The sequence below is a fragment of the Haemaphysalis longicornis genome, unplaced genomic scaffold, assembly GCF_048455015.1.
Source record: "Haemaphysalis longicornis isolate Haplotype H1 unplaced genomic scaffold, Haemaphysalis longicornis Haplotype H1 scaffold_2, whole genome shotgun sequence".
Lineage (NCBI taxonomy): Eukaryota > Metazoa > Arthropoda > Arachnida > Ixodida > Ixodidae > Haemaphysalis > Haemaphysalis longicornis.
Window position 1 is genome coordinate 136,578,914 of NW_027526295.1, and position 23,262 is coordinate 136,602,175.

The 23,262-nt window shown below is 47.7% G+C and overlaps 1 protein-coding gene and 1 pseudogene across 2 annotated transcripts in view; both read left to right on the forward strand.

The window, feature by feature from the left end:
• The window catches only part of LOC144169255 (radical S-adenosyl methionine domain-containing protein 1, mitochondrial-like), a 110,234-nt gene that overhangs the window by 18,204 nt on the left and 68,768 nt on the right, over window positions 1-23,262 (forward strand). Inside the window, exons 8-14 of one of the 2 annotated variants that reach the window (XM_077698320.1) lie at window positions 758-808; window positions 5,153-5,206; window positions 7,475-7,538; window positions 10,904-11,048; window positions 15,263-15,317; window positions 19,729-19,832; window positions 21,619-21,743. In XM_077698320.1, coding sequence (XP_077554446.1) covers window positions 758-808; window positions 5,153-5,206; window positions 7,475-7,538; window positions 10,904-11,048; window positions 15,263-15,317; window positions 19,729-19,832; window positions 21,619-21,724 — 579 coding nt within the window. In that variant the 3' untranslated portion in view covers window positions 21,725-21,743. Of the gene's footprint in view, window positions 1-757; window positions 809-5,152; window positions 5,207-7,474; window positions 7,539-10,903; window positions 11,049-15,262; window positions 15,318-19,728; window positions 19,833-21,618; window positions 22,335-23,262 lie in introns of those variants that run through there. The other variant, XM_077698319.1, reaches the window with a different exon arrangement.
• LOC144167418 (uncharacterized) lies at window positions 11,826-13,915 on the forward strand (annotated as a pseudogene).

Genomic DNA, 23,262 nt, shown 5'->3' on the forward strand with positions numbered 1-23,262 from the left:
GATATTTCTTTCTCGTGTTCTGTGAACATGAACATGTATTTTTAATTTCTGTGGAGTCCAGCCAGTTTTCATTAAAATTATCTCTTGCTTCCTTGTAGTCTTTTTCTTTTCCTCCTCTTTCAAATTCTGTTAGTTTTCTTTTAATTTATTTATTGTCTCATTACCTGTAGAATGAAGTTAAACCTCCCGTCTCAGGCACAAGAGAGACCATTTTGCCCATCTCTGGTTCTCCTCAGGTTGTTTTTTAGGTTGGTAATGGTGGTTATTTTTGAGTTGGTTGAAGGGGGCAGAAATTCAGGCATCGCTTACCTCACCTTTTTTTTCTTGGATATGGCTGTCAGCTATGATATTTAAATTATGGACTCTAGAAATCTGCTCCAAAACAGAGTTGTACTGCTCCAAAACTCCCCTTTTATTGCTCCGAAGCTTCTCCAAAACCACATTATTCCTGCTCGCTGAGCTGCTCCGAAAGGCTCCAGCCCACTTTCACTCGGTTGAGGGAACATACCATAGCAGTGTGCCTATTTATTGAAAGCTTTCACTGTCTGTGGGGATTTGTACTGTGTGGCTTGCTTTGGCACACACTCATTTGATTAGCGGCGTGCGAGAACAGCTCATGGTGTCCTTGCTGCAGCTAGGTTTAATGCGTTAAGTGCAGTGCAAGTGCGAGCTAGGCTCTCACTCGTGCAGTCTAATTAACTGTTTAACCACTTGTGCACTGATGAGCCGACCCTAAATTCGGCTTTCTTCTTCACAGGCATTACCAGACCGTGAGATCACCTCGCAGATGTACCTGGCAGCTGTGGAGGTGAGAGCAACTCACTGATTTTGTGTCACCTCGGGGTTCACCTATGGTTGATTGATTTGGGAGGTTTAATGCACTAAAGCTACACTTGGGTTTTAGACAAGCTACAGTTGAACCTCGATATAACGAACCTCGATTTAACGAAATTCGCGATATAACGAATTTTTTCCAGTTTTCTACCAAAATTTTGCTAAATCCATGTATTTTTATCTCGATTTTACGAAGTAATTTTGTGCGGCGCTTTCGATTTAACGAAGTCACGGCGAGAAAGGAAGAACGAAATTCCGGTCGAGGCACGTTTATTTTGCCTCTCAGAGCCTACATTGAAAACATTAAGTACTCACATTTACTGATAAAAGGCTAAAATGAAAGAAAAGCGGTGAATTATGCGGTTGACAACAATTAAAAGCGATAAAAGCTGCTGCTCAAAAACCGCTAGCGGTCATGGACGGTTTAATAGTGCCGCCACCATTTTGACGTCTCCATCGTTGCCTACGCCAGCGCCCTCTATGCTTAGGCTGCCGAAGCCTACTTCAAGTGTTTTTTTTTTTTTCTACGCGTCTTGCTCACGGTGCTGCTGCTCTAGGTTGTGCTCGCTGATAACCACATTAATATTTTGTTCGTCCATCATAGATGAGTCTTATAAGCAGCATGAGCACTCCAAGGGAAAGAAAAGTGTTCCGAACAAGAGCCTGTAGAAGTGTCAGTGAAACCGACGGTAGACCGACGGCCACCGAAGTGATGGATGCCATCGACATTCTGGGAGGCACGCAGGCGCACGCGAATGTTTAAAAGCAAGCCTTTTTAGCGCTGTCAGCATACGAGCGTCACGTAAAGCCCACCCTGGTCAAGAAACGCCAAGCACTGCTTACGGACTTCTTCACTACGGCTTGAACATCGAGTGCTGGTGGCAATAAATTGCTCTCCGAACGTGGTCAAAACGTGTTCATTAGACAGCTGCGATGCGGAGAAATCGTTTTCTTTAGGGCTCAGCGGGCATACAAGTAATTGCTTAATCAAATTTGGCCAGAAGATATTTAATGTAAGCTTTCCACTCTAGCGGGAGCACGTAAGCGCTGCTCCACAAAGTGAAGTGGTCCGTGTGTACTCCGCTCAATTCTCAATCATGGCTTTATCTCGAGTGTCGTGGTTGCATCACGCGCCCATACTGCAGAGCCTTTGTGCATGAAAAAAGTCTTTAGAAAGCTTTATAGCACCCTTCCGCTGTTGGCCCGCCGCACCCCTCAACGCCGCGGCTAAGCCTACTACTGAACGGACGAAAAGAGGCGTAACTTTGAACCAGCACCTCGCCGGGGTGAAGTTCACGGGGCACGGACGCGGGTTCAATGGACTAACAGCGGCGTTTAGTAGTGACCGAAATGAAAAAAAGAAAAAGTGAAAACCTAGTCTGCTATCATATTTAATGAGGCGTTGCGGAAAAAGCGCCGGTTTTACGACGACACGAACTACGGTCGGCTATCCGAATTCCATTGCCTAAGTGTTGAGGCTCTTAATTCACACAATTTTCGCGGCCAGTTTTAGTACAAATTTCGCTTTAAGTGGAGAGGTAACTACATAGCAGTTGTTTCTGAGCGATGGGCAAGGTTTTGAAACCTCAATAACTGGTTAAATTAACTGTAAAATCGAAACCTCGATTTTACGAAATTCTCGATTTAAGGAAATTTTCGCCCGCAAGTACGACTTCGTTATATCGAGGTTTAACTGTATAGTGAAGGGCTCTGGATTAATTTTGACAACCTGGGGATCTTTAACCTGCGCCGAAATATCGACTCACTGGCGTTTTTGCTTTTCGCCTCTGTCAGAAAAGTAGCCACTGGGACTGGGATTGAAACCGTGTCCCTGTGTTCAGCAGCACAATACCTAGGCCACTGAGCCATCATGGCGGGTCGCCTATGGTGACTCACTGAAGCACCGAAGGTTGCTGTTGCCCCATTGATAAAAATTTTTTTCATTATGAAATTATTCATACTACTAAAACGGGGAGTATAGCTTCTTTGTTGGTTTCGTGCTGTACGAAAAATTTTGCTAATACTTTTAGGTGAATTTTTTCGTCTGTGAGATAGTAAAGCGTGGTCATGAAATTTTAGATTTTTGTTTTTGCATTGAAAATTTCTAAATATTTGGTTTGACTGAAGGCTTCTTGAACCAAATAATTTTCATTTCATATGTCCTTTGGATGCAATTTCACTGTACACCAACACTAAAAGTAAGGCATGAAATGCCTAACTGCCCTTGGAAACACACTAAAATTTCTTGGAGTGAAGTGTTTGATGTGGAAGCTTGGGTTGGAAATATGAGGTTCAGATTACTGCTGTTAGCAAACCTTGTCATCATATTTTCACGCAGCATGGAAGTGATGGTGAAATTTACAACGTTCGCACTTTTATGCATTTTCAGTTGTAATTGTTACGGTGGCAAAGGTTGCAAAGGGAGAAGTTGTGCTACCGTGCCAATAGGCAGGATTTCAAGAAGGGACTGGGAAAATTTTGATGCCTTGCCCAATTTTGTGTGCCTTTGTATGTACCACACACAGTTAGCTTCCTAGAATTAAAGTAAAATGTCTTGATAGTGACACTTTTTGCCAGAATAGCAAGACTAATTTTGTTGCAAAATTAGAACTGAAATAGCGTAGAATAGTGGTGAAAATAGTAACAATGTAATCGTAATTCTAGTGAGATTTGTAATACACAGCAGCGTGTCTTTGTGAACTCTCACTGATTCCTGGTAGCTCAGAGATTGAATTTAGCTTTAAAGTCAGCTTAGCAGAGAGTCTAGTTATGCCAGTTGCTATGTTTATTTTATGCTATAAAAAAGCTCTGAGCTCGCTTAAAATTTTTTTTTTTTTCGTCTACGAGTTACTGATGTTTACCCGAGTAGTTTGAGATATCAGGTGTCATATTGGCATAGTGTACATAGTTGGGTGAGTTTGCAAGTGCAGCAAATATCAGGGATTGCTAAGTGTTTGCTACGATATGAAATTATTGAAACAAAAACCATTGTTCTGTTTGTAGTAACATGGAAAGCAGGAACAACTAATCACACGGGCCATATAAAAACCAAGTTTTGTCCTATGGGGCAGCACATATGATAGGCAGAAAAGGCAGGCTGACAAAAACGCCCGTCCAGTGGACGAGGTCCTCGACAGGCAGGCAAGTTTAAGCCTGGCGTTCCAGTACCTATGTACAAGGCAAGAAGGATGATCGTGTGTACATGTGGGCAGTGAATCTACCCACGCTGCATCAGGATGTCATCACATGCACTGTACAGAGTTTGGATTATATCTTTTCTGGTGGTGCAGGGTTCGCACAGGTCCTTGAAAACCTTGAGAACCCTTGAATTTAGAAGTGTCAATTTCAAGGCCTGGAAAGTCTTGGAATTTTTAAATGGTTCTTGAAAACCCTTGATTTTTCTGGGCCCTATCTTTTCACAAGAATTTTTTAAAGTGTTCGTCGTGAATTTTAGGCGTTACAAATGTAAAGAAATATTGTAACAATCAAGTTTCAGTGTATTGCGTGAAATTACGAGTTGTGGATTCTCATTATTACGAGACAACATTGGGAGCAGCACTCCTAAATAGAATCCATGTCACGATACAACCCAGTGAAAGGCGGGTTCTGTTCTTTATCTTGCATGTTCCATCTAGTCTGTGGACGGCCGCTCATTGCATGTTTGCTGTGCCTCATACGCTCCATCTGCGTTTGCTTTTACGTGCAAATGGTGGACGTGTACATAGTTCATCCTGCCTTGCAGCAACACTTGCTGAGTTAATTTCAGCTGATACTCTTGCTGACAAAGCACGAGATGCAGGCAACATTAATGAATGAAGTTTTGAAATCAAAAAGCCTCAGCAAAACACCAAGAAAAAACAAAAATCTCTAAATACCAACTGTGAAATAAAAAATAAAGCTGGGGGAGCATTGCCTAATACCTAAGCACTATACCCAATACCTAAGCACTAATGTGCTTAGGTATTGGGCAATAACGAAATTTTGCATTGTGTTGAAAAAGTTATAAATAATCCCAGATAAAACATAAGATAGGGACCTTGAAAATGTGTTTTCTGGTCCTTGAAAGTCCTTGAAAACCCTTGAATTTTTGCTTTTGAAGCCCGTATGAACCCTGTGGTGTTATGCAGTGGTTCTTACTGCTTCTCAATGCATTATGGTGGGTGCAGTCAAGTGCCCTCGCAGGTGTTTTAAGTTGGTGGGCTTGAATTGGTTCATTCAGGTGCCGCTGTTGCGCTCTGCCAGTTCCTTTGTGGGCAGTAGGGTTAAAGGACAAACTCTAGCTGTTGCACATGTATGATAAACCCTGTCTTTTGTGCAGGCCCTGGAAGGGAATGGCCTGTTGCGCTACGAAGTGTCCAACTTTGCTCGCCAGGTGAGTTCTGAGTGTTTCGAGTGTTTCAAAAGGGCGGTGTGTTGATTCTGCGAGTCCGGTATGGTAATCGTACTGTTTTTTTGTATTGAGAACTGTTACGAGCATAACCATGTCATGATTCTGTGCGTCCAGCATGTTAATCATATTGCTTTTCATATTGAGAACTGTTGCGAGCTTGGCATGCTCGCTGAGGGGTTCAGTAACGGGTAATTCATCCAGGACAGGTGAAGGCGAACACGTTTTTTGTTCATTATGTGTCTGCTCCTTTATCTACCAGGCCCATACAGCGTTATTAGCCTGCCAGTTGTAGATTCAGAGAGTGATATCAGAATGTCGACAGCCCTTATAGGCACATTGTGCCATCATGTTGTAGTAACCACATCTCCGGCCATCTCTTTGTAAACTCTTCATCATGGTGCCGATCGACATTTTTATCGCATTTCTTGGTGAACTCCTTTTTGACCTTCTGATTGTACGCCCAGTTGCCATCCCTTGTTATCACTTGTCATTTGATTTTCCTGTAACAGACATTGCTGAATTTCTAGCTGTACTTTTCGCTGAATGCTTTCCTGTTTATATTCTTGATCTAAAACAACGAACTCCTCTCAGGTGTCCTTGTTGCATGCCTTGATTATAGAAATGCAAGTCTCCTCTTTGTAAATCTTCGTGCACGCCTTCCCTACTCGGTTGATTTATTAATTCGAACACGGTCGCACTAACTGCGTTGACATCGCAAAGAATGTATGATTTTTTCCTTTTCAATCAAGAATAATGTCGGCATAGCAGTGAGAAGCCTCTTTCTGTACAGCCAGCCCACTCTGGGGGTCATCTCATCTAATAAATGTCATGAGTGTGTCGAAGTTTTCGCAATTTTAGTTTTGAAAAGAGCAACAATCACGTTCACTTACGTCAAGCCTTAGCATCGCTGTAGGCATGTCCGTACGAAGGTTTGTAGGCTGGGTTTTAGTCCTTTAATGCTCTTGTCCGGTCAGCAAGGTCCACTTGGGACTTGAAGACAGCAGTGATTCGTGGACATTGTCCGTCCCCAACTCCATCGGCATACATCTTTGTTGTACCCAGCGCTATGGCTCAATGGCTAAGGCATTGCGCTGCTGAGCACGAGGCCGCGGGTTCGATTTTCAGCCGTGGCGGCCGCTTTTCTGGTGGAGGCGAAAAGCAAAAACGCCCGTGTGTGCAAGATTTGGGCGCACGTTAAAGAACCCCGGGTGGTCAAAATTAATCCGGAGTCCTCCACTACGGCGCACCGAATCGCCAACGTTGCGTCGGCTCGTTAAATCCTACAATCAATCAATTATCGTTTAAAGGAGATCGCGGTATTTACCTCATATCACTACTTGTCGTCACCTATGCATCAGAAATATACTGCACGCAGTCAGTGGTTAAAAATTACTGACAAGTCATAAGGCAGGCTTTCTATCTGCTTGCTGAGATGAAATGCACACCTGTATTGTGTGCTCGAATGTGGGGAAGAAACTAGTGCCGGGCTGCCTGATTTTTTTTTTTTCCCTTGGGCAGCAGGGGGTTCTTGTTAAAGATGGTTGGTTGATTAGCTTGCATTAAGCACCCTGCCACAAAGTGCCACCACTTTGTCTCCGATATGGTCGGGCATGGTATTGTGCGGTATTTTCTCGGTGGTTTGCAGCTTTGGAAGCTACAGTCCCCCCCCTCCCCCCCCACCTCCGGGAAAGGTTCTTGCTCTGTGATACTGGGCTTGCTGCACCACAGCAGTAAATGCTTCTGCTTGACGGCGGAAACTACGTAATGTTGTAGAGAAGTATAAACCACTTGGAACAAAGGTTGGTGCATAGGTCATGGGTCAAGGAGACAGTAGCCTATTCTGCTCTGGCTGCCACTACCAGATATCTTGAAAATTAGCAAAGGAAAGGTTGTAGCATTGGAATATTGCAACTGGCATATTGGGGGGGGGGGAGGAGGAGCGGGGTGGTAAGGAAGGGTAATCTCCTTACACAATGTTGAAGGTAGCCTCAGTGAGCTCAACGCCTATTTTGTTTTCTTAAACAATGTGTGTTTAAATTATACGAAAATAATCTAAAAAGCTGATGCTTTCCTATGGTGACGCAATATCTACTGCTTGGTATTAGTGGGCAGTTGGGAGCCACGTGCTCACTTTTGTTTTCGCAGGTTTAGCCGCGGGGTGAAATAAATTGGGAGGGGTGCGTATTTTAGATCAGCAATGTGACCCAACTTTCCTTGGTGTGATCGTCTTTTGTTACTTGACCCACACAGGGGCACGAGTGCCAGCACAATCAGGCATGCTGGAGAGGGTTGCAGTACCTGGGCATAGGGCCAGGTCAGTGCTGTCTCCGTCACTTTTATTTACAGACTGCCACTTGTTGACCCAGAGCCTTTAGTGACTTTTGTAGTAGGCATTGGAGGAGATGTTGTAGAAACTTTCGGTGAAGACAAAGATGAAGCTCTCACCGAGCTCAGCAGACGCATAGATGAAGACGACGAAGACGACAAGGCGAGGCGACAAGATGGCTGTGCATTGAACGGTTCTCTGTAAATAGTGTGAATATATTGCCTTTTCCCAGACGACGGCCTCCTCCCTTGCCTCCCTGGACATTTTCCACATGGTGCCGAAACCCGGGACGTCAAGGGACACGACGAGGTGAGCCATGACGTCGATGAGACACAAGACGTCGATGAAATTATCTGCGAAGTTAGCGGGCCCAAGAAACTATGCAGGGAAATACGACTGCGGTTCATCGCCTGGCATCACAATCATGAAAAGACATAAGCCAGTAGTCCGAAGAAAGGCGAAGTCCAGAAGAAAGAGAAGGCCAAAGATAAGGAAAAAAAGAAAGTCAGACACCGGCTGGAGCTGAAGGGCAAACTGACTAAGACCACCGCTCGTACGAACCCTTGTGGGCCGGGAAGCTGTTGGAACTTTCGACGACGATGAGGAGGACGCAAGCAGAGCGCGCAACAGACCCATAGACGAAGATGAAGACGACCAGGCGAGGCATCAAGATGGCTGCTCACAGTACCGTTCTATGTAAATAGTGTAAATATATCTGCTTTTTATAGACGGCCTCCTCCCTTGCCTCCCTGGACATTTTCCACATGGTGCCGAAACCCGGGACGTCAAGGGACACGACGAGGTGAGCCATGGAGCGGAATTTATTTCTTCGACCGCATTGCTCACCCCGAAGCGAGGAGGAGGTGTCGAGGCAGACGAACCGCCTAAAGAATGCACAGAAAAGCCTTTTTGAATTTAACGAGCAGCTTATTTCCGAAATAACGCCCACTCTAAACGAAACTAGGGACGTCGACGCCGCTGTTTCATTGGCCAGGCTCCAGCATAGTGCAGACCGACTTGCTGGAATCAGCGAGAAGCTGGAAGCCCTTGTTTGCGGAACCGCGTTTGACGGCCAGCATTACGACGCTTTAGAGTCGGTTAAAAAAGCGTACCGAATCGCCCTCTCACTAGAACGAAGGCTTCACGAACGAAACGACAACGCACCACCGAAGCCAGTTGTCACGAGAGAAGAGAAACAGACACCCCAACCAGATGGTGGGTCGACCAGTTCAAGCCAGAGTAAACGACATGGGGAGCAGACAGAGGGCTACCGCGAACAAACTACTTCAACAACATTGATAGGCGTTTCGGCAATCGGTCATCCACCTCAACGATCTTCAACCGTGATTGTTCCGCCAGAGCCAACGACATCGTGTGCCTCTATATGTGACCACTCGACTGAGACGGCCCTGGAGGTACGCCGGGCAACTGGCCATCTATCGCTCAGAACGGAAAACGCCATGATGCTGGAAATGCCACATCAAGAACAGAACGCAGGCTATAAAGCATTCTTGCAATCTACATTGGCCACATCAGAAACAGAAGAATGCGCCCTGGACGAGGAGCTAGCTTCAGAAGGAGACACCGTCGGAGTCTATACGACTGAAGTGCCTGAACCCTCTTCTTCGTATGCAGCCATGCCATGTACAGATCGTTGTGTGCAGAACAGCTACCACAAGAGAGAATACGTAACTCAAGGTGATGAACAACCCCGCAGTAGAGTGAGGAACTCTGTGCAGAAATGTATAGAGTCTTCACTGCAGGAAGAGCGGACCGATGTTCGGGAGGTGCGTAGCTGCGACAGGAGTGCGTACGGAATAAGAACGACGACCAAGACAGCAGAAGTGAAACAGCCAGGCCACCACGATGGCAGGGCCACGAGATGCGGACTGCGTGAGCGCACTTTTCGTAAAAACTCGGACCACCCAATGGCGATCAAGCAACTTCGCATCGGTTTAAGGGCTACGGCGAAAAGCTGCACATCTCCAGGAAAGAGATCAAAGAAGGACGCTGAGGCGATCATGATGACGTCAACGATTAACCAGGCCACTAAAGGGACTCGGAAATTGAAAAAACCCGGAGGTCATCGTGTCAGGCGCAAACACAAGACGTCGATGAAATTATCTGCGAAGTTAGCGGGCCCAAGAAACTATGCAGGGAAATACGACTGCGGTTCATCGCCTGGCATCACCATCATGAAAAGACATAAGCCAGTAGTCCGAAGAAAGGCGAAGTCCAGAATAAAGAGAAGGCCAAAGATAAGAAAGAAAAGGATAGAACTCGGACACCTGATGGACACGAACGGCAAACTGCATGACTGGACACCATCACCGCTCGTACGAACTCTTCTGGGGCGGGAAGATGTAGAAACTTTCGGTGAAGACAAAGAGAAGCTCTCACCGAGCTCAGCAGACGCATAAATGAAGACGACGAAGACGACAAGGCGAGGCGACAAGATGGCTGTGCATTGAACGGTTCTCTGTAAATAGTGTGAATATATTGCCTTTTCCCAGACGACGGCCTCCTCCCTTGCCTCCCTGGACATTTTCCACAGATGTGAATTAAAAACTGTGCCTTATTTCGGGGAATTCAGAGGTAGCAGGGCAAAGGAAAGAGGGGGGCAAACTCAAAATGGGCCACGACTGCACTCTTCTTGTTGTCTTGCCTCCATCCCTGTCTTCTTTAGCGCTGCTGTCTGTGGACCGTGTACGAACATGCTCAATTCTCCTAGTTAACCCGTTAGGTGAAGTTAATGCCAGGCACTGCGTAGCTAGGTTGTAGGAATCGTTCGAGATTTTTTATACGTCTGCACGTGGAAATCGATGTGTAGCAAATCTGTCAGCATTGGCTGCGGCAGTGTTTCACGTCATGGGTGTTTTCAGAGATGTTTTGCTGGTGATGTTCTTTTTCTGCTGTGGATTTCCATCCTGTGCCACAGCGAATGTCCTCACCGTGTGTGACAATTTTCCGAAAACTACCTTTTGCCAGAGTCTGAATTTTTTCAGTACCCGCCGCGGTGGCTCATTGGCTAAGGCATTGTTGAGCCAAACCCAAGGATGCGGGTTCAGTCCTTGCTGTGGTGGATGCTTTTTTTGATGGATGCGCAAAGCAAAGACACCCACGTGTCAACATTTTTGCGCACGTTAGGTCCCCAGGTGGTTGAAATTAATCAGCTGGGTCCCTTTACTACGTTCTGCCTCATTGCCAAGGTGCAGCTTCAGCACACTGTTAAACACCACAATAAGTCAGTCTAAAGCTCTTCAAGTGACATTGGTTTGAGGTAGGTCTTATATTCCACTTGGCTGCTTGGGCCTCTCATCTTGTTTCGTTCATTTTTCGATGCCACCTCGCAGGGGCCCACAGCCGGGTCTGGGTGGATGGCGAGGAGGGCGAATGGGAGGCGAGGGTTCAGACTCTGGAGCCCAGTCCGTGGATGCGCGAGGTCGCAAGTCGAGGCCACGCCACGCGCCTCACCAGGAAGCTCGCAAGGCACGAACGGTGGGTGTCCGAATGTCAGTCTCTTGGTGCTGCTGTGTCAATCTAGGCCTGGAAAGCATGGTTGAAGGCGCTGTTAAGACCAAATACAACTTTGGACAGTTTGGAAGGACTAGCATTTCATGACTCACTCAGCTATGTTTCAGACACGGAAAATACTTTCGTAAACCGGAAAACGGCAAGAAATGTGGAAAATGTTTCAAGTTTTGTGCAACAGTGGTGTAATATGGGCAGGAGTGACGTATTTTAAGGGGGGGGACGCGGCTTTCAATTCGCTAAAAATGACCAAAAAATCGTTTTTTTTTTTTTTTTTTAAAGTAAGAAATTCGGCTTTTTCATTTCTTATTCTGTTTGTGTGTGAAGTTATTCTACCGAAAACCATCGTGAAGTGCCCCCCCAAAAATACTTTTATGAGATGAGGTGGCTAAATATCTGCGTGTGTTCACGAAAAAAAACGACATTTTTTGAAGCGCCGTAGCTCCCGAATGGCTGTACCGAGCGCCGCCATCTTGGTACCGGGGAAACGCTCCGCTCCTTGCGTTCAAAGTTACCGCGTCGGCCGAAGCCTCCGACGCAAAATAACTGCACAAAAAGCAAAAGCGCAAGGCCGCAGCAACAAGAATGAGCGCCTCCGATTGGTTTCCCGGGCCCCGTTATCCCAGCGCGCTTCGCTATTGGTCCGTTACATTGCTGCGCGCCCGGCGTGCCCGGTCTCCGTGGCCTCTTCGCCGTTCACCCGCTCGCTGTATTCATTGTTTTCGCTCTCGTGATATCGGCAACTTGTCGTTTGTGTTTTTTTTTTTTTTTTTTTTTCGGCAATCATGAATCGGCGGACATTCCAGAAAAAGCACAACACCGTCCACAGCTTCGGCAGCCGCAAGTGGAAGTTTCTGATGCACAAAAAAAGAAAGAAGACCCCACCGGCCGCACCAGAAAGTGAGCTCTTTGTTGGAAGTGAGCGCGGTACGGACGACATCGACGCTTGCCCAGCATTTCGGGGGCCGTTCGCAGTGCTCAAGAGATGCCATCTGAGAGCACAGGCCATACAGGTCAGGTGCATTTTGAACCGCAGTTTGTGCCGACGAACGAGTGCCGCGAGCGCAGTCCGAACGACATCGACGCGCTGCCCAGCACTTCGGGGGCCGTTCGGAGTGATGAAGAGATGCCGTCTTCAAGTATGGGCCATACAGTTCAGGTACATCTGGAACCACAATTCGTGTCGACGAATGAGTGCCATGAGTGTGCTGCGTCAGTGCAAGCGTCGCTAAGTTCGATGTCTGCGACGGGGCGCAAAATGAAACTGCTTGGTGATGAAGGTGAAAACTCGACCACCGCGGAAAACACTGACGAGTTTTTAGTGATTCAGGTTGCGGCAATAAATGCATTGCTGAGCAAAGCACTATGTCAGCAGTGCTTGCAGCCGGGACTTACAGTCGTGCCGGGAACAAGGCATGGGTTAGCGGTCAGGATGTTTCTGACTCGCGCGACTTGCGGGGCTGTCGCTAACGAGTGGACGTCGCTGCGGCAAGAAGGCAGCAAGATTTTTGATGTCAATTTGAGATCAATGCAAGCTCTGAAGAGCATCGGAAAAGGTGCAACCGCACTGAATGATTTCTGGTCGGTAATGAATGTATCTCACCGAGGTTTACACCAGAAAACTTTTCAAAAGCATCTGAAGAGAGTGTTTAGGCCCGCTGTTGACGCAGCCGCAGCAAACGTGTTTTCCGATGCTGTTACGGCAGTACGCGATGTGTACACAGAGATGGAGGTGCCATTCACCAAAGATGTGACGGTTGTGTACGATGGCACCTGGATGACTCGGGGCCATACATCCCACATTGGTGTGGGAACGGTGATAGAATTTTACACTGGTTTAGTTCTAGACGCCATTGTGCTGTCTAACCGTTGCCACGGGTGTGCCCTAGGTCCCAAGAAAGGCGACCCTGGCTACGACGACTGGGAAAAATCCCACGTGTGTCAAAAGAACACTGGTGCTCCCTCGGGTAGGATGGAAGTTGAAGCGGCTTTGGTGCTCTTCAGACGGTCACTCGCAAAAAATGACTTGCGCTACACCAACATCATGTGTGACGGTGACTGCTGCACATATCTGACTCTTTGCGAGGACAGGACACATGGTTTCATACTGTTACAAAAGAGGATTGCATAAACCATGTAACGAAAAGCATGGGGTCAGGGCTCCGTGGTTCCATAACGAAGGGCAAGAAGGGCCAACCCCTTGGCGGCAGAGGGGGTCTAACGCAGGGCTTACCAATTACTATGGTATGGCCTTGCGAGCCCACCCAGACGTTGTAGGCATGCAGAAGGCTGTGATGGCGATGTTCTATCATGTGACGTCAACGGACACAGAACCCCATCATAAGCTCTGTCCGCCAGGACCCACAAGCTGGTGCAAGCACAGAGGGATAGAAGCCAAAGGTGAGCCTCAGCCACCTCACAAATACAACCTGCAAAGGCATGTTGCGGAGGTGCTTCTGCCCTTGTACATATGACTGTTCGAGCCTCAGCTGCTTGAACGGTGCACGGAGAAGAAAACGCAAAATTCTGCCGAAAGTCTTCATTCTGTGATATGGTCAATTCTTCCCAAGGACGAAAATGCTTCGTTGATAGCAGCAGAGACGGCTGTCAGCGAGGCAGTCCTGAAGTACAATGCGGGCACCCTTCGTGCATACACAGAGTTGTGCACGTCCCTCGGTGTGAAGCCCGGACAGCACGTGCTTCAGAGGGCCGAGGAAAAGGATATAATCAAAAAAAAAAAAAAAGCGACAAAGGCTCTCCAAACACAAGGCCAGATGGCCAAGCGACGCCACATCCAAAAGGACGCCAAGAGCTACAGCCCAGGTGCCTTTTAGTGCATTCAAAACGATGTGAAACTTAGAACTCATTTTTCTCAGCACAGTTTTTCAAGCGTCCTGCCCATCTCGTGAAGCTGATTGCTCGGCAACGGCTATGTGTATTTTCGTCCTGTTTGTTTTGTAATAAACCTTGTACTGCAGCGCAGGTGATGACATTCTTGTTTTTTCAAGTTTCTCATTTCTGAATATGTGATTTGAGCGTTACTCATCTCTATACTGAACGTCTATTTGGCAGACATGTGAAAAAATGAAAAACTAAGATTTATGCTAAAAAAAAATAATTGAAGAATGTCTTCACCTGTGGTAGACATCTGAGAGTGCATAGAAAATTAAACCAACGTTCTATCATAATTTACAAATTCTGCATGCTCTCCACGAGTTTTACAAATGAAAAACATTATTAATAAAGTAGTTTTGAATGTAGCTGGCTGATATTTTCACGGCATAATGTGATGTATATGGGCAACATGTCCACAAAGTTTTATCAAAATCCTTCAAGAATTAAAAAAGTTTGCGTTGAAGGCCACGTCCCCCCCTTAAGTCGGTACTAAGAACATAGTTATCAGCGCTTTAATGCACATTCACATTAAAGTGACACGATTAAATGGAAATAGAGGCTCTACTACAAGCACTCAATCGTGTTTTTTGTGGTGGCTTAGGTCGGAGCCACCAATCGCATAAACGACGTCATTCTGCGACATCATGAGAAGTTGCCGCTGCATTGTCTGCTTTCTTTAAAATCATGAATATTTATTTGAAGCTTGCGATGAAATTTGTTGCATTGTTATCAGGAGAAAGTAGTCTTCTCAGCGAAGCAGACTTGTATTTATTGATATAGCTTGCGCACTGTTGCGACGCTTGCCTCACTGATCCGTACTAGGCGGTGTGTACATTGCTATGCATCGTTTTTGCGGGCATGCCACTCAGGCGTATGAATGGGTTGCTGGGCAGTGCTGCTGCACCACCACATGTGCCCCATTAGCACACTGGTAGACCCGCCGTGGTGGCTCAGTGGCTAAGGCGTTGCGCTGCTGAGCACGAGGTCGCGGGTTCGATTCCCGGCCGCGGCGGCCGCTTTTCTGACGGAGGCGAAAAGCAAAAACGCCCGTGTGTATGAGATTTCGGCGCACGTTAAAGATCCCCAGGTGGTCTAAATTAATCCGGAGCCCTCCACTACGGCGCGCCTCATCGCCTGCGTTGCGTCGGCGCGTAAAACCCTACAATCAGAATCAGAATCAGCACACTGGTAGTACAATGTTCCACTCATGGCTCCGATAGCAGTGTTATTAGGAGCTCATGTAGAGCGAGGTGTCACTGCAACAGCAACAATGTCCAATTTTTCAGTCTGGAAGAACTCCTGCTGATGGGTCTACGCACTGCTCGGGGAATTTCTCACCAGGTGAGCTGTTGCGCGAAGCTCCGCTTGCGAGGAAAGTCAGTTTGCTAAGCAGCTACCGTATATTGCCGCATAGGAGTCGACTCCGAATACCGGATTAATTGTGTAATGAACCTGTCTTTTTTTTTTCTTTCTTCTGTTTTTTCAGGAAATACGGCGTGAATTTGGGGAGAGGGTCAATTACGTGAGAAAAAGTTCCACCAGGTTTTTTTAAAAGTTAAATTTTATGCCATAAAGATGGCAAGAGAAGCGCTGTCAAAACCTTACCCTTTCAGTAAAAGCACGCACGAAATTATGCAACCAAATTTTTTTTTTATTTATAACAATATAGTATGTCCCCCTCCCCCCTCCTTTAGGCAAATAGGTTCATCCCTGTACTTGCTATCAGAGCTGTCATCACTGAGGTCGCTTGCAGCTCAGCATCGGCCCACAGCGCATTGTCCTCCTATACTATGCATTCTGAGCATGTGGGTAAAAAAAAAAAATCGGGTTTGTGGTCTTACCCATCCGCGGTGGCTGAGTGGGTAAGGCGTTGTGCTGCTGAGCACGAGGATGCGAGTTCGATTCCCAGCCGCGGCGGCCGCATTTCTGATGGAGGCGAAAAGCAAAAATGACCGTGTGTATGAAAATTCAGCACACGTTATAAAACGCCAGATGGTCAAAATTACTCCGGACCCCTCCACTACGCCGCGCCTCATCGCCTGCATTGCGTCGGCGCGTGGAACCCTACAATCAACCGAGTTTGTACACTTCGGGCGTTCGTTGCCCGAGTTCGTGCAATGTGCTTGCGTGGTACTCCATTGCATGACGATTTAACTGCCATTTTACAGAGCCATTTGTGCTAAAAGTCTGTGTGGAGTATTTTTTTCTTCGCTGTGGGCGCAGAATGATAGTGCAGGTTAAATGTCGAACCCCGCAATAACGAATCCTCCGACGAAAGCCAAAAAGTTTGCTTTTGCGGGAATTTCGTTGCCGCAAGAGTGAAACAAAGAGTAGGAAAACCGCCCGCTAACCGAAAATTTATTTCTGAAAGTCGGTGATGTTACTTGGCGAGCCATACCTTGCAGTAACTTCACAGCTCAGCCTGGCCACTGTGGTATAGCCGGGAACGAAGCAGCGGACCGAATGGCTGCTGCTGCTACACTTGAATACAGTAGACATAACCACATTACCCTACATTGACGTGAAACCACACATCAGACAACAACTTCGCAAAACATGGCAAACACACTGGAGTGAACAAACAGACAACAAGTTACACGTAATAAAACCTCACTTGGGACCATACACCACCGACACACGCAATAGATACTCTGAAGTCGCCTTGGCCAGATTACGGATAGGTCACACACATGCAACGCACTCGCACCTTCTCACTGCATCTCCAAGACCTCTGTGCAGCAGGTGCGGAGAGGCCCTATCCATAGTGCACATACTAATCACATGCAAGGCACTTCACACAACACGACACTAACACTTCAGAGAACTCTACAGACAACATATCCCACTACATCCATCGCTGTTTCTAGGTGACGATGCCAGTGTTTCTGTGAAACGTGTGTTTGAGTATTTGTCAGACGTCAAGTTTTTAAACCTCATTTCCTATCACGCATAATCAAATCTGGCCCTATACACCAGCCATCACCATTATCTTTAACTGATTTTACTATGTTCGGTTGACACTTTTTTTTTTTTTAACCTACCTTTTTGTGGTAACCACTTCACTTCATTAAATAAACTTTTCTCTGGCGCTCTTTGCCCTTAGTCGGCCTTGCGCCATAAAAACCCAACCATCATCATCAACTTCACAGCTCAGAGCTCTCGCACTACAAGAAGTGGTTCATTGCCAGTCGTGCGTGCCTTAGAACGACCGCATCGTGTCAAACGCCTCCAAAACATCCCGCGGGTTGGCCTTCTCTGCACATTTTTCTCCCTGGTCCTCGGCACCGAGTATGCCCGACGAGCGTGGACGCAAAGTCCAGCTCCTTTTGTTGACGAACGTTGCCACACAGTGGCACCTCGTTGTTCCAGTGCTGTCCGCAAAACTAAGTGAGCACCGCTTTGTTGACGCCCAGAAAGGCCACAGTCGTCACTGTTTTGTTTTGCACATGTGCGCCATTAAAGAGTGGCGTCTTTTCTTTTCAAAATGGTGGGGAGAGTTGCAGGTGGTTTCAAACTTGTCAGCGCCTTCCTGCCTTCTTCCACTTGGGCCACTGACTTGGGCAATGATGGCTGCCTTATGTTGTAGCGATAAAAACATCTGTTTTTGATTTAGAGGAACCATGCCGATTGCCGCACACACGACGAACGCCCGTGTGCTGTTCAGCGGTCGCCGGCTAGCGTAGCTGGTGTAGCCTAAGCCAAAGACGTGCTGTGACTCGTGAGTCACCATGTGTCGCCCCCTGGTGGTGTCACTGCGAGGCTGCCTCCACGGTGCCTGTTGATTGATTGTACGGTTTAACGCGCCGACGCAATGCAGGCGATGAGGCGCGCCGTAGTGGAGGGCTCCGGATTAATTTTGTCCACCTGGGGATCTTTAACGTGCGCCGAAATCTCGTACACACGGGCGTATTTGCTTTTCGCCTCCATCAGAAAAGCGGCCGCCGCGGCCGGGAATCGAACCCGCGACCTCGTGCTCAGCAGCGCAACGACTTAGCCACTGGGCCACCGCGGCGGGTCCACGGCGCCTGTTGCGCGGTCTTTAATGTACAGTGGAATCTCGGTCATACGAATCTCAAGGGGCGGCAAAAATATTCGTATCACCCGAAAATTCGTATCATCAGAAAACGAGAAAAAATGGAATAGTGCCGCGCATGTGACAGGCGGCGGCAACATGGCGTCGGCTGTTGCCGTGAAGAGGTGCAAGTAGCTTCAGCGGCCGCTTCTAAGCTTTCGTTAAAACGCAGCTCAAGGTGTAAACTAAATTGCTCATGCGGGAAAGGGCTCACAAAGTGGGAGAAAACTGCTCTATAAAATATCATCCGCGCCAAATATGCGCCGCGGAGGTGGCCCAGCTAGCTGCTGCGAGCGCTTCGAAATTGCCGCCATGAGGCACGCGTCTCCCCATTGGCGCAAGTCATGATGCTCCTCCCACTGCCGTTCGCGGCAACGTTGGCGGCAACCGAGGCTGAGCACGGGCGGGCTAGGGCGGCGGCGCGCGCTGTGTCGATACCGAAGTGCGCACGTGCGCCGCCGCTCTAGCCCGGCCGTGGGCTGGCGCCGGGGTGCCGGCCCGAATCGTCAACGCGGGAGTCAAAAGAACGCATGCTCACCTTCGACGCGACGTGCGCACGCGAACCGCATGCGATTCGTGCGCGTCGGCGTTGCGCGCGTATTATTTTCACGCCCGCGTTGACGATTTTGCCCCCGGGACAGATGCTACCTCGCTCGGAAAATGACGCCCGACGCGCGCGGCAGTGGGAGGAGCCTGCCGACTTGCGCCAATGGCGAGGTGCGCTCTTCATGGCGGCAGTTTGAAAACACTCCGGACAGCCCGGTGGCCCCGCCGGAGATGTTTAGGCCTAACACCCAGCAGATATTGAATGGGCGCTTTTCACTAGCGGCGCGGAGGATGTTTTATAGTACCGTTTTCACCTACATTATAAGCTCCTTTACCGCTCAAGCAACTTCGTGCGTGCCTTGAGCGATATTTTAGAGAGCGCTTGGAAGCGGTCGCTCGAGCTCCCGACACCACTTCGCGGCCGACATCGATGCCATGTTGCCGCCGCCGGGCGCGGCGCGTGCAGGTGGTTACGCGGCAGGGTCAGCGCGCCTGTGGCGTGCGCGGCGCGTTTTCGCGAACAGAAAACGCTCCATGCGGTTCACGCGCAATGCTTTTGTGCCCGCGTGCAACCAAGGCCGTATGGCCGCACCAACACTCCCGCCTCCCGTCCACGCCGCAGTCGTCTGCTCGCGGCTCGCGTGTTCGTATCACCCGCACCTGAGTGGTAAATGTGTACGGATCATCCAAATTTTTTTACATTGCATACAATGCATTTTCGCCGGGGAATTTTAAAAATTCGTATCACAACGAAATTCGTATCAACCGAATTCGTATCACCGAGATTCCACTGTAAACAAATATGGCGGTGGCCATTGAAGCGCGCTGTGGCAGAAGTTTATGCACTTGGATCCAGAAAAATGCATTTGAGCACTTTTCGGACACTGTTAGCCTCAAATGGGTAGATGAAATGTCGGAAGGACTTGCGGCGAATTTTGTTAATGTGGGATTGCTTTCCAAAAAAACACTTCGTTGCCGCGAGATATGAAATACATGGACTTCTACGGACGTTTGCCGGGGATCCGAAAATATTTCGTTGCCGCGGGAATTTCGTACTCGCGGGATTTTGTTATTGCGGGGTTTGACTGTACTTGCGAAGATATGGGAGATCAAGAATGGTCTTCTCTGCATCAGGACTGGTGCCTGGTGTCCGGAGGTGTGAGCCTGGCTGACACTTTTGGTGGGTGCAGTGATACGGGCCGCCTGCTTGACTCTGGACTTTTGGTGCTGGACAACAGGTGGGTGGTAATAGTTGCGGTACCTTGTAGCAGTTTTGAACAGAGGGCGTTGTTCGTAGGGCATATGTGCTCCTGTGTATGCACTGTGTTCTGTTGTGCCTGGCTCTTGGTCAAGGATGACCTGGTTCATCTTGTTCTCATGGCTATTTGACTTTTGCGAAAGCTTCGATTTAGTGATGCATTCGATACTTTTTGTGCCAAAGCAGCTCCCAACATCCATTGAAGGATTTAAGGTCTGCGTAATTCAACTTAATTAAAATCAGCGTGCTGCTGAGCACGAGGACGCGGGTTCGATTCCCGGCCCCGGTCGTCGCTTTTCTGATGGAGGTTAAAAGCAAAAACGCCTGTGTGTACGAGATTTCGGCGCACATTAAAGATCCCCAGGTGGTCAAAATTAATCCGGAGCCCTCCACTACGGCGCGCCTTATCGCCTGCGTTGCGTCGACGCGTTAAACACTACAATCAGTCAAATCAATCGTAATTCTATACCTTGATTTAATGTGTTTGTGAAACTGCTGCTTTTATGTAGGGTTCTCAGAAGCAGCAAATGCAGTCATCTTTGGACATTATATAAACCCTATATTAAGCAGAGATGTGTGCGAAAATTCAGTTTCAAAATACCTTGCTGGTAAGGTTCGCTGGGTATTTGATGCACTGCACACTTTTACTGTTGTGTCCGTTCTAGCTTTCCAAATGTCTATTGCAGAACTCTTGCCTTTGTTCTGTATCTGGAGCGATTGAAACCAATCTGAGGGCCTTTCTGTAATTAAAATAAATGTTCAGAAACTATCCCTTATTCTTTTGTTTTACAGTTGTCATAATTTTTCTTTTCTGTGCAATTCTTCTTGCATAGGTACATGCTGGTGGAAGCACAGGCACAGCCATTAATACCAAAATTTTGTGCCTAAATGCCTAAAATCAGCTTTGATTACTAGGTACAGTGCTATGAAGATAGCGCTTGAAGTTTGGACCACATTCAGAATAACCCTTATTCATCTGATTTCCATCTTTTTCTTTAAGATCACTATGTTGTTTTTATTGTTTCGGTGACTTGACTCTCTTCTTCAGCTGCCCTCAAGCTGCATCACTAAGTCAAAATGGCCAAGTCAGTGTAATATTAGGGTTTATAGTATTCCTGGGTGGTGATTGCTACAAAAACATGAAATAAATGAAATGACGGGATGCTCTGATGGAGATTTGTTTTAAGTGCAGGCATGCCTGATTTGGTTCATTTTTGTGCCACCGAGCAGGCCCAAACGGTTCTTGTTTGTCCTCTTTCATATGGACTGTTTTCTGTCTGTGACCCTTGCCCTTTGCTCCAAACGTGTGGCACCTATTCTTCTCATGCTCTGTTCTCTTTCCCTCTCTATTTCTCTGTCATGTACACACACTTACACACACACAGACAGACAGAGGGAGAGAGAGAGGTAGAAGTGCTTACATCCTGCACGTCCTCTCCTCAGCGCGCTGGCGTTCGTCGTCATATTCGTTCGCTTTTGTGGTGGCTGCAGAGTCTGCACACAGGTTTCTTGTGGCCAGCCCTCTTGGTGCTCGCGCAATAAGAGACCGTATGGTCTGTTGTGTGCTACACGAGCAGTTTGTGCATTTCAAAATTATCGATTTACGAGTCCAACATAACACTACAGGTTGCACTTGCTCGCTACGATGGGCCTCATGGTCTATAAAACTGTTGAAAGGGCTGGATTTCCGTTACGGAATAAAGATATCCAGTTGGGGTTTTAATCGTCCCAGCAGCGCCTTTATAGATGCTCTTTCCCTTCTGCAGTGGCCTGCGTGCCAGCAAGGCTGGGATGAACGTTGCCGACAGCTTGACCACCATGCTGCTCCCTCACCTCAAGGGGCTGCGCACGTGCGACAAGGCTGCTGCGTGACCGGCTTCCTGTTCTCCAAGTAATCGTCATCACAGGCTATGCATGGCCACCTCGAATATTTTTTTTAAACTAGCGGCTGGATTCAAGACGGCCCTGAGGCTGTTGCTCGTTTAAGTAGAGGTTCTGTTGAAAAAAGCATGGTTCATTTAACAACAGTCACTGCGCGTTGCATGCTTGGGAAAAAAGTGGCATTCTTGAGAGAATGATAGAAGACGCGAGGCTTTCTTCCGTGCGACCCATGTCAAAGTAAAGTCCTAAATTTAAACTGCTTCGACCGTGTCGTGATGGTGCAGTCGGGCAGACGTTGGCTTCAAATCGCGAGGGACCCAGGTTTGATTCCGATTATGGGAAGTGTTTTCCATTTTGAGGCGCTTGAAAAGCTTCTCCTCGAAGTCAGCAAGCAGCTGCTGACACACGGAGGTCCGTCGCCTCGGGCTGAAACTGAACCGTTTCATAAAGCGCGTTGCCCAGCCCCTGCTTGCTTTAGGAATGGCTAGTGCAACACACTTCACATTGGCAACTTCCCTGGCCTTCGCCTGGATAATCTCTGTCGGTCGTCACGTGTTCCATACCTGCCAACCTAGCAACATAAAAATTCGGGAGACCGCAGCGGGGGAAGGGAGAAAAGGAGGGAGGGAGGGGAGAGAGAAAGGGAGGGGGGAGGGAGGGAGAGAGAGGGAGGGAGGGAGAGTTGTTTTGTTTTTTTTGCAAATTACTGACTGGATACTGACATCAGAAAGGGGTAAGGATGTTTGTTTTGAGCTGCTTTGTTCTTTCGTCATGAGAAACTCTACTCCTCGTTCTTCTAGTGGAGGGAACCAAGTGTCTTTGCTTCTGAAAGGACCTGGCAGTTGCGGACTTCGCAAGCTTCAAAAAGTTGTCGGAATACAGCTGGTCAAAACAGTGTCCAGTTTGGTGACCCTTCACCATGAGGAGGTCACCTAGAGCCTTGTTGGAAAGCGAAGACCGAAACTCGGTTCTCGTCTTCCTAACCGTGCTACAGCTGCAGCATCACCTTTGCCACTCTACCAAACTTCACTTTCCTATCAATGCTAGCAATTTTTCCCACTTCTGACCACTGAACATCAATCCTCTCTACATTTAAAATGTCCCCAGAAATATCGTGTGCCTACAGTTCCGCAAATTCCACTTCAAGGGCGTCCAAGGCTTTTTCTCTAGACTCATTCTTCTCCTGGGGCAGAACCTGTGGGAAGGACTCAATGAAGAAGCGAAGGTTATTGAAAGATGCATCGCTCAAGAACTTCAAATTGGCTACTTCCACTTTTGTCAAGGTTTCATCCTCCAGTGGAAATTTGTGCCGTACGTAGTCGCATGTGACAGTAAAGTACTCCCGAAGAGTAGAAAAGAACTGCTGCTTCTCCCTGGCACACAGCCCCTCCACAACAGACAATGTGCAGCTCCCGAGGACAAGATCTTTATTTGCTTTTTGGTTCTTTAGGTCTTGGTAGGGAACCTCCAGTGGCGAAGAACAGGCCTTAAGGGGGCACACTGGTCTTAGAAACTTTTTTTTTGCTTTC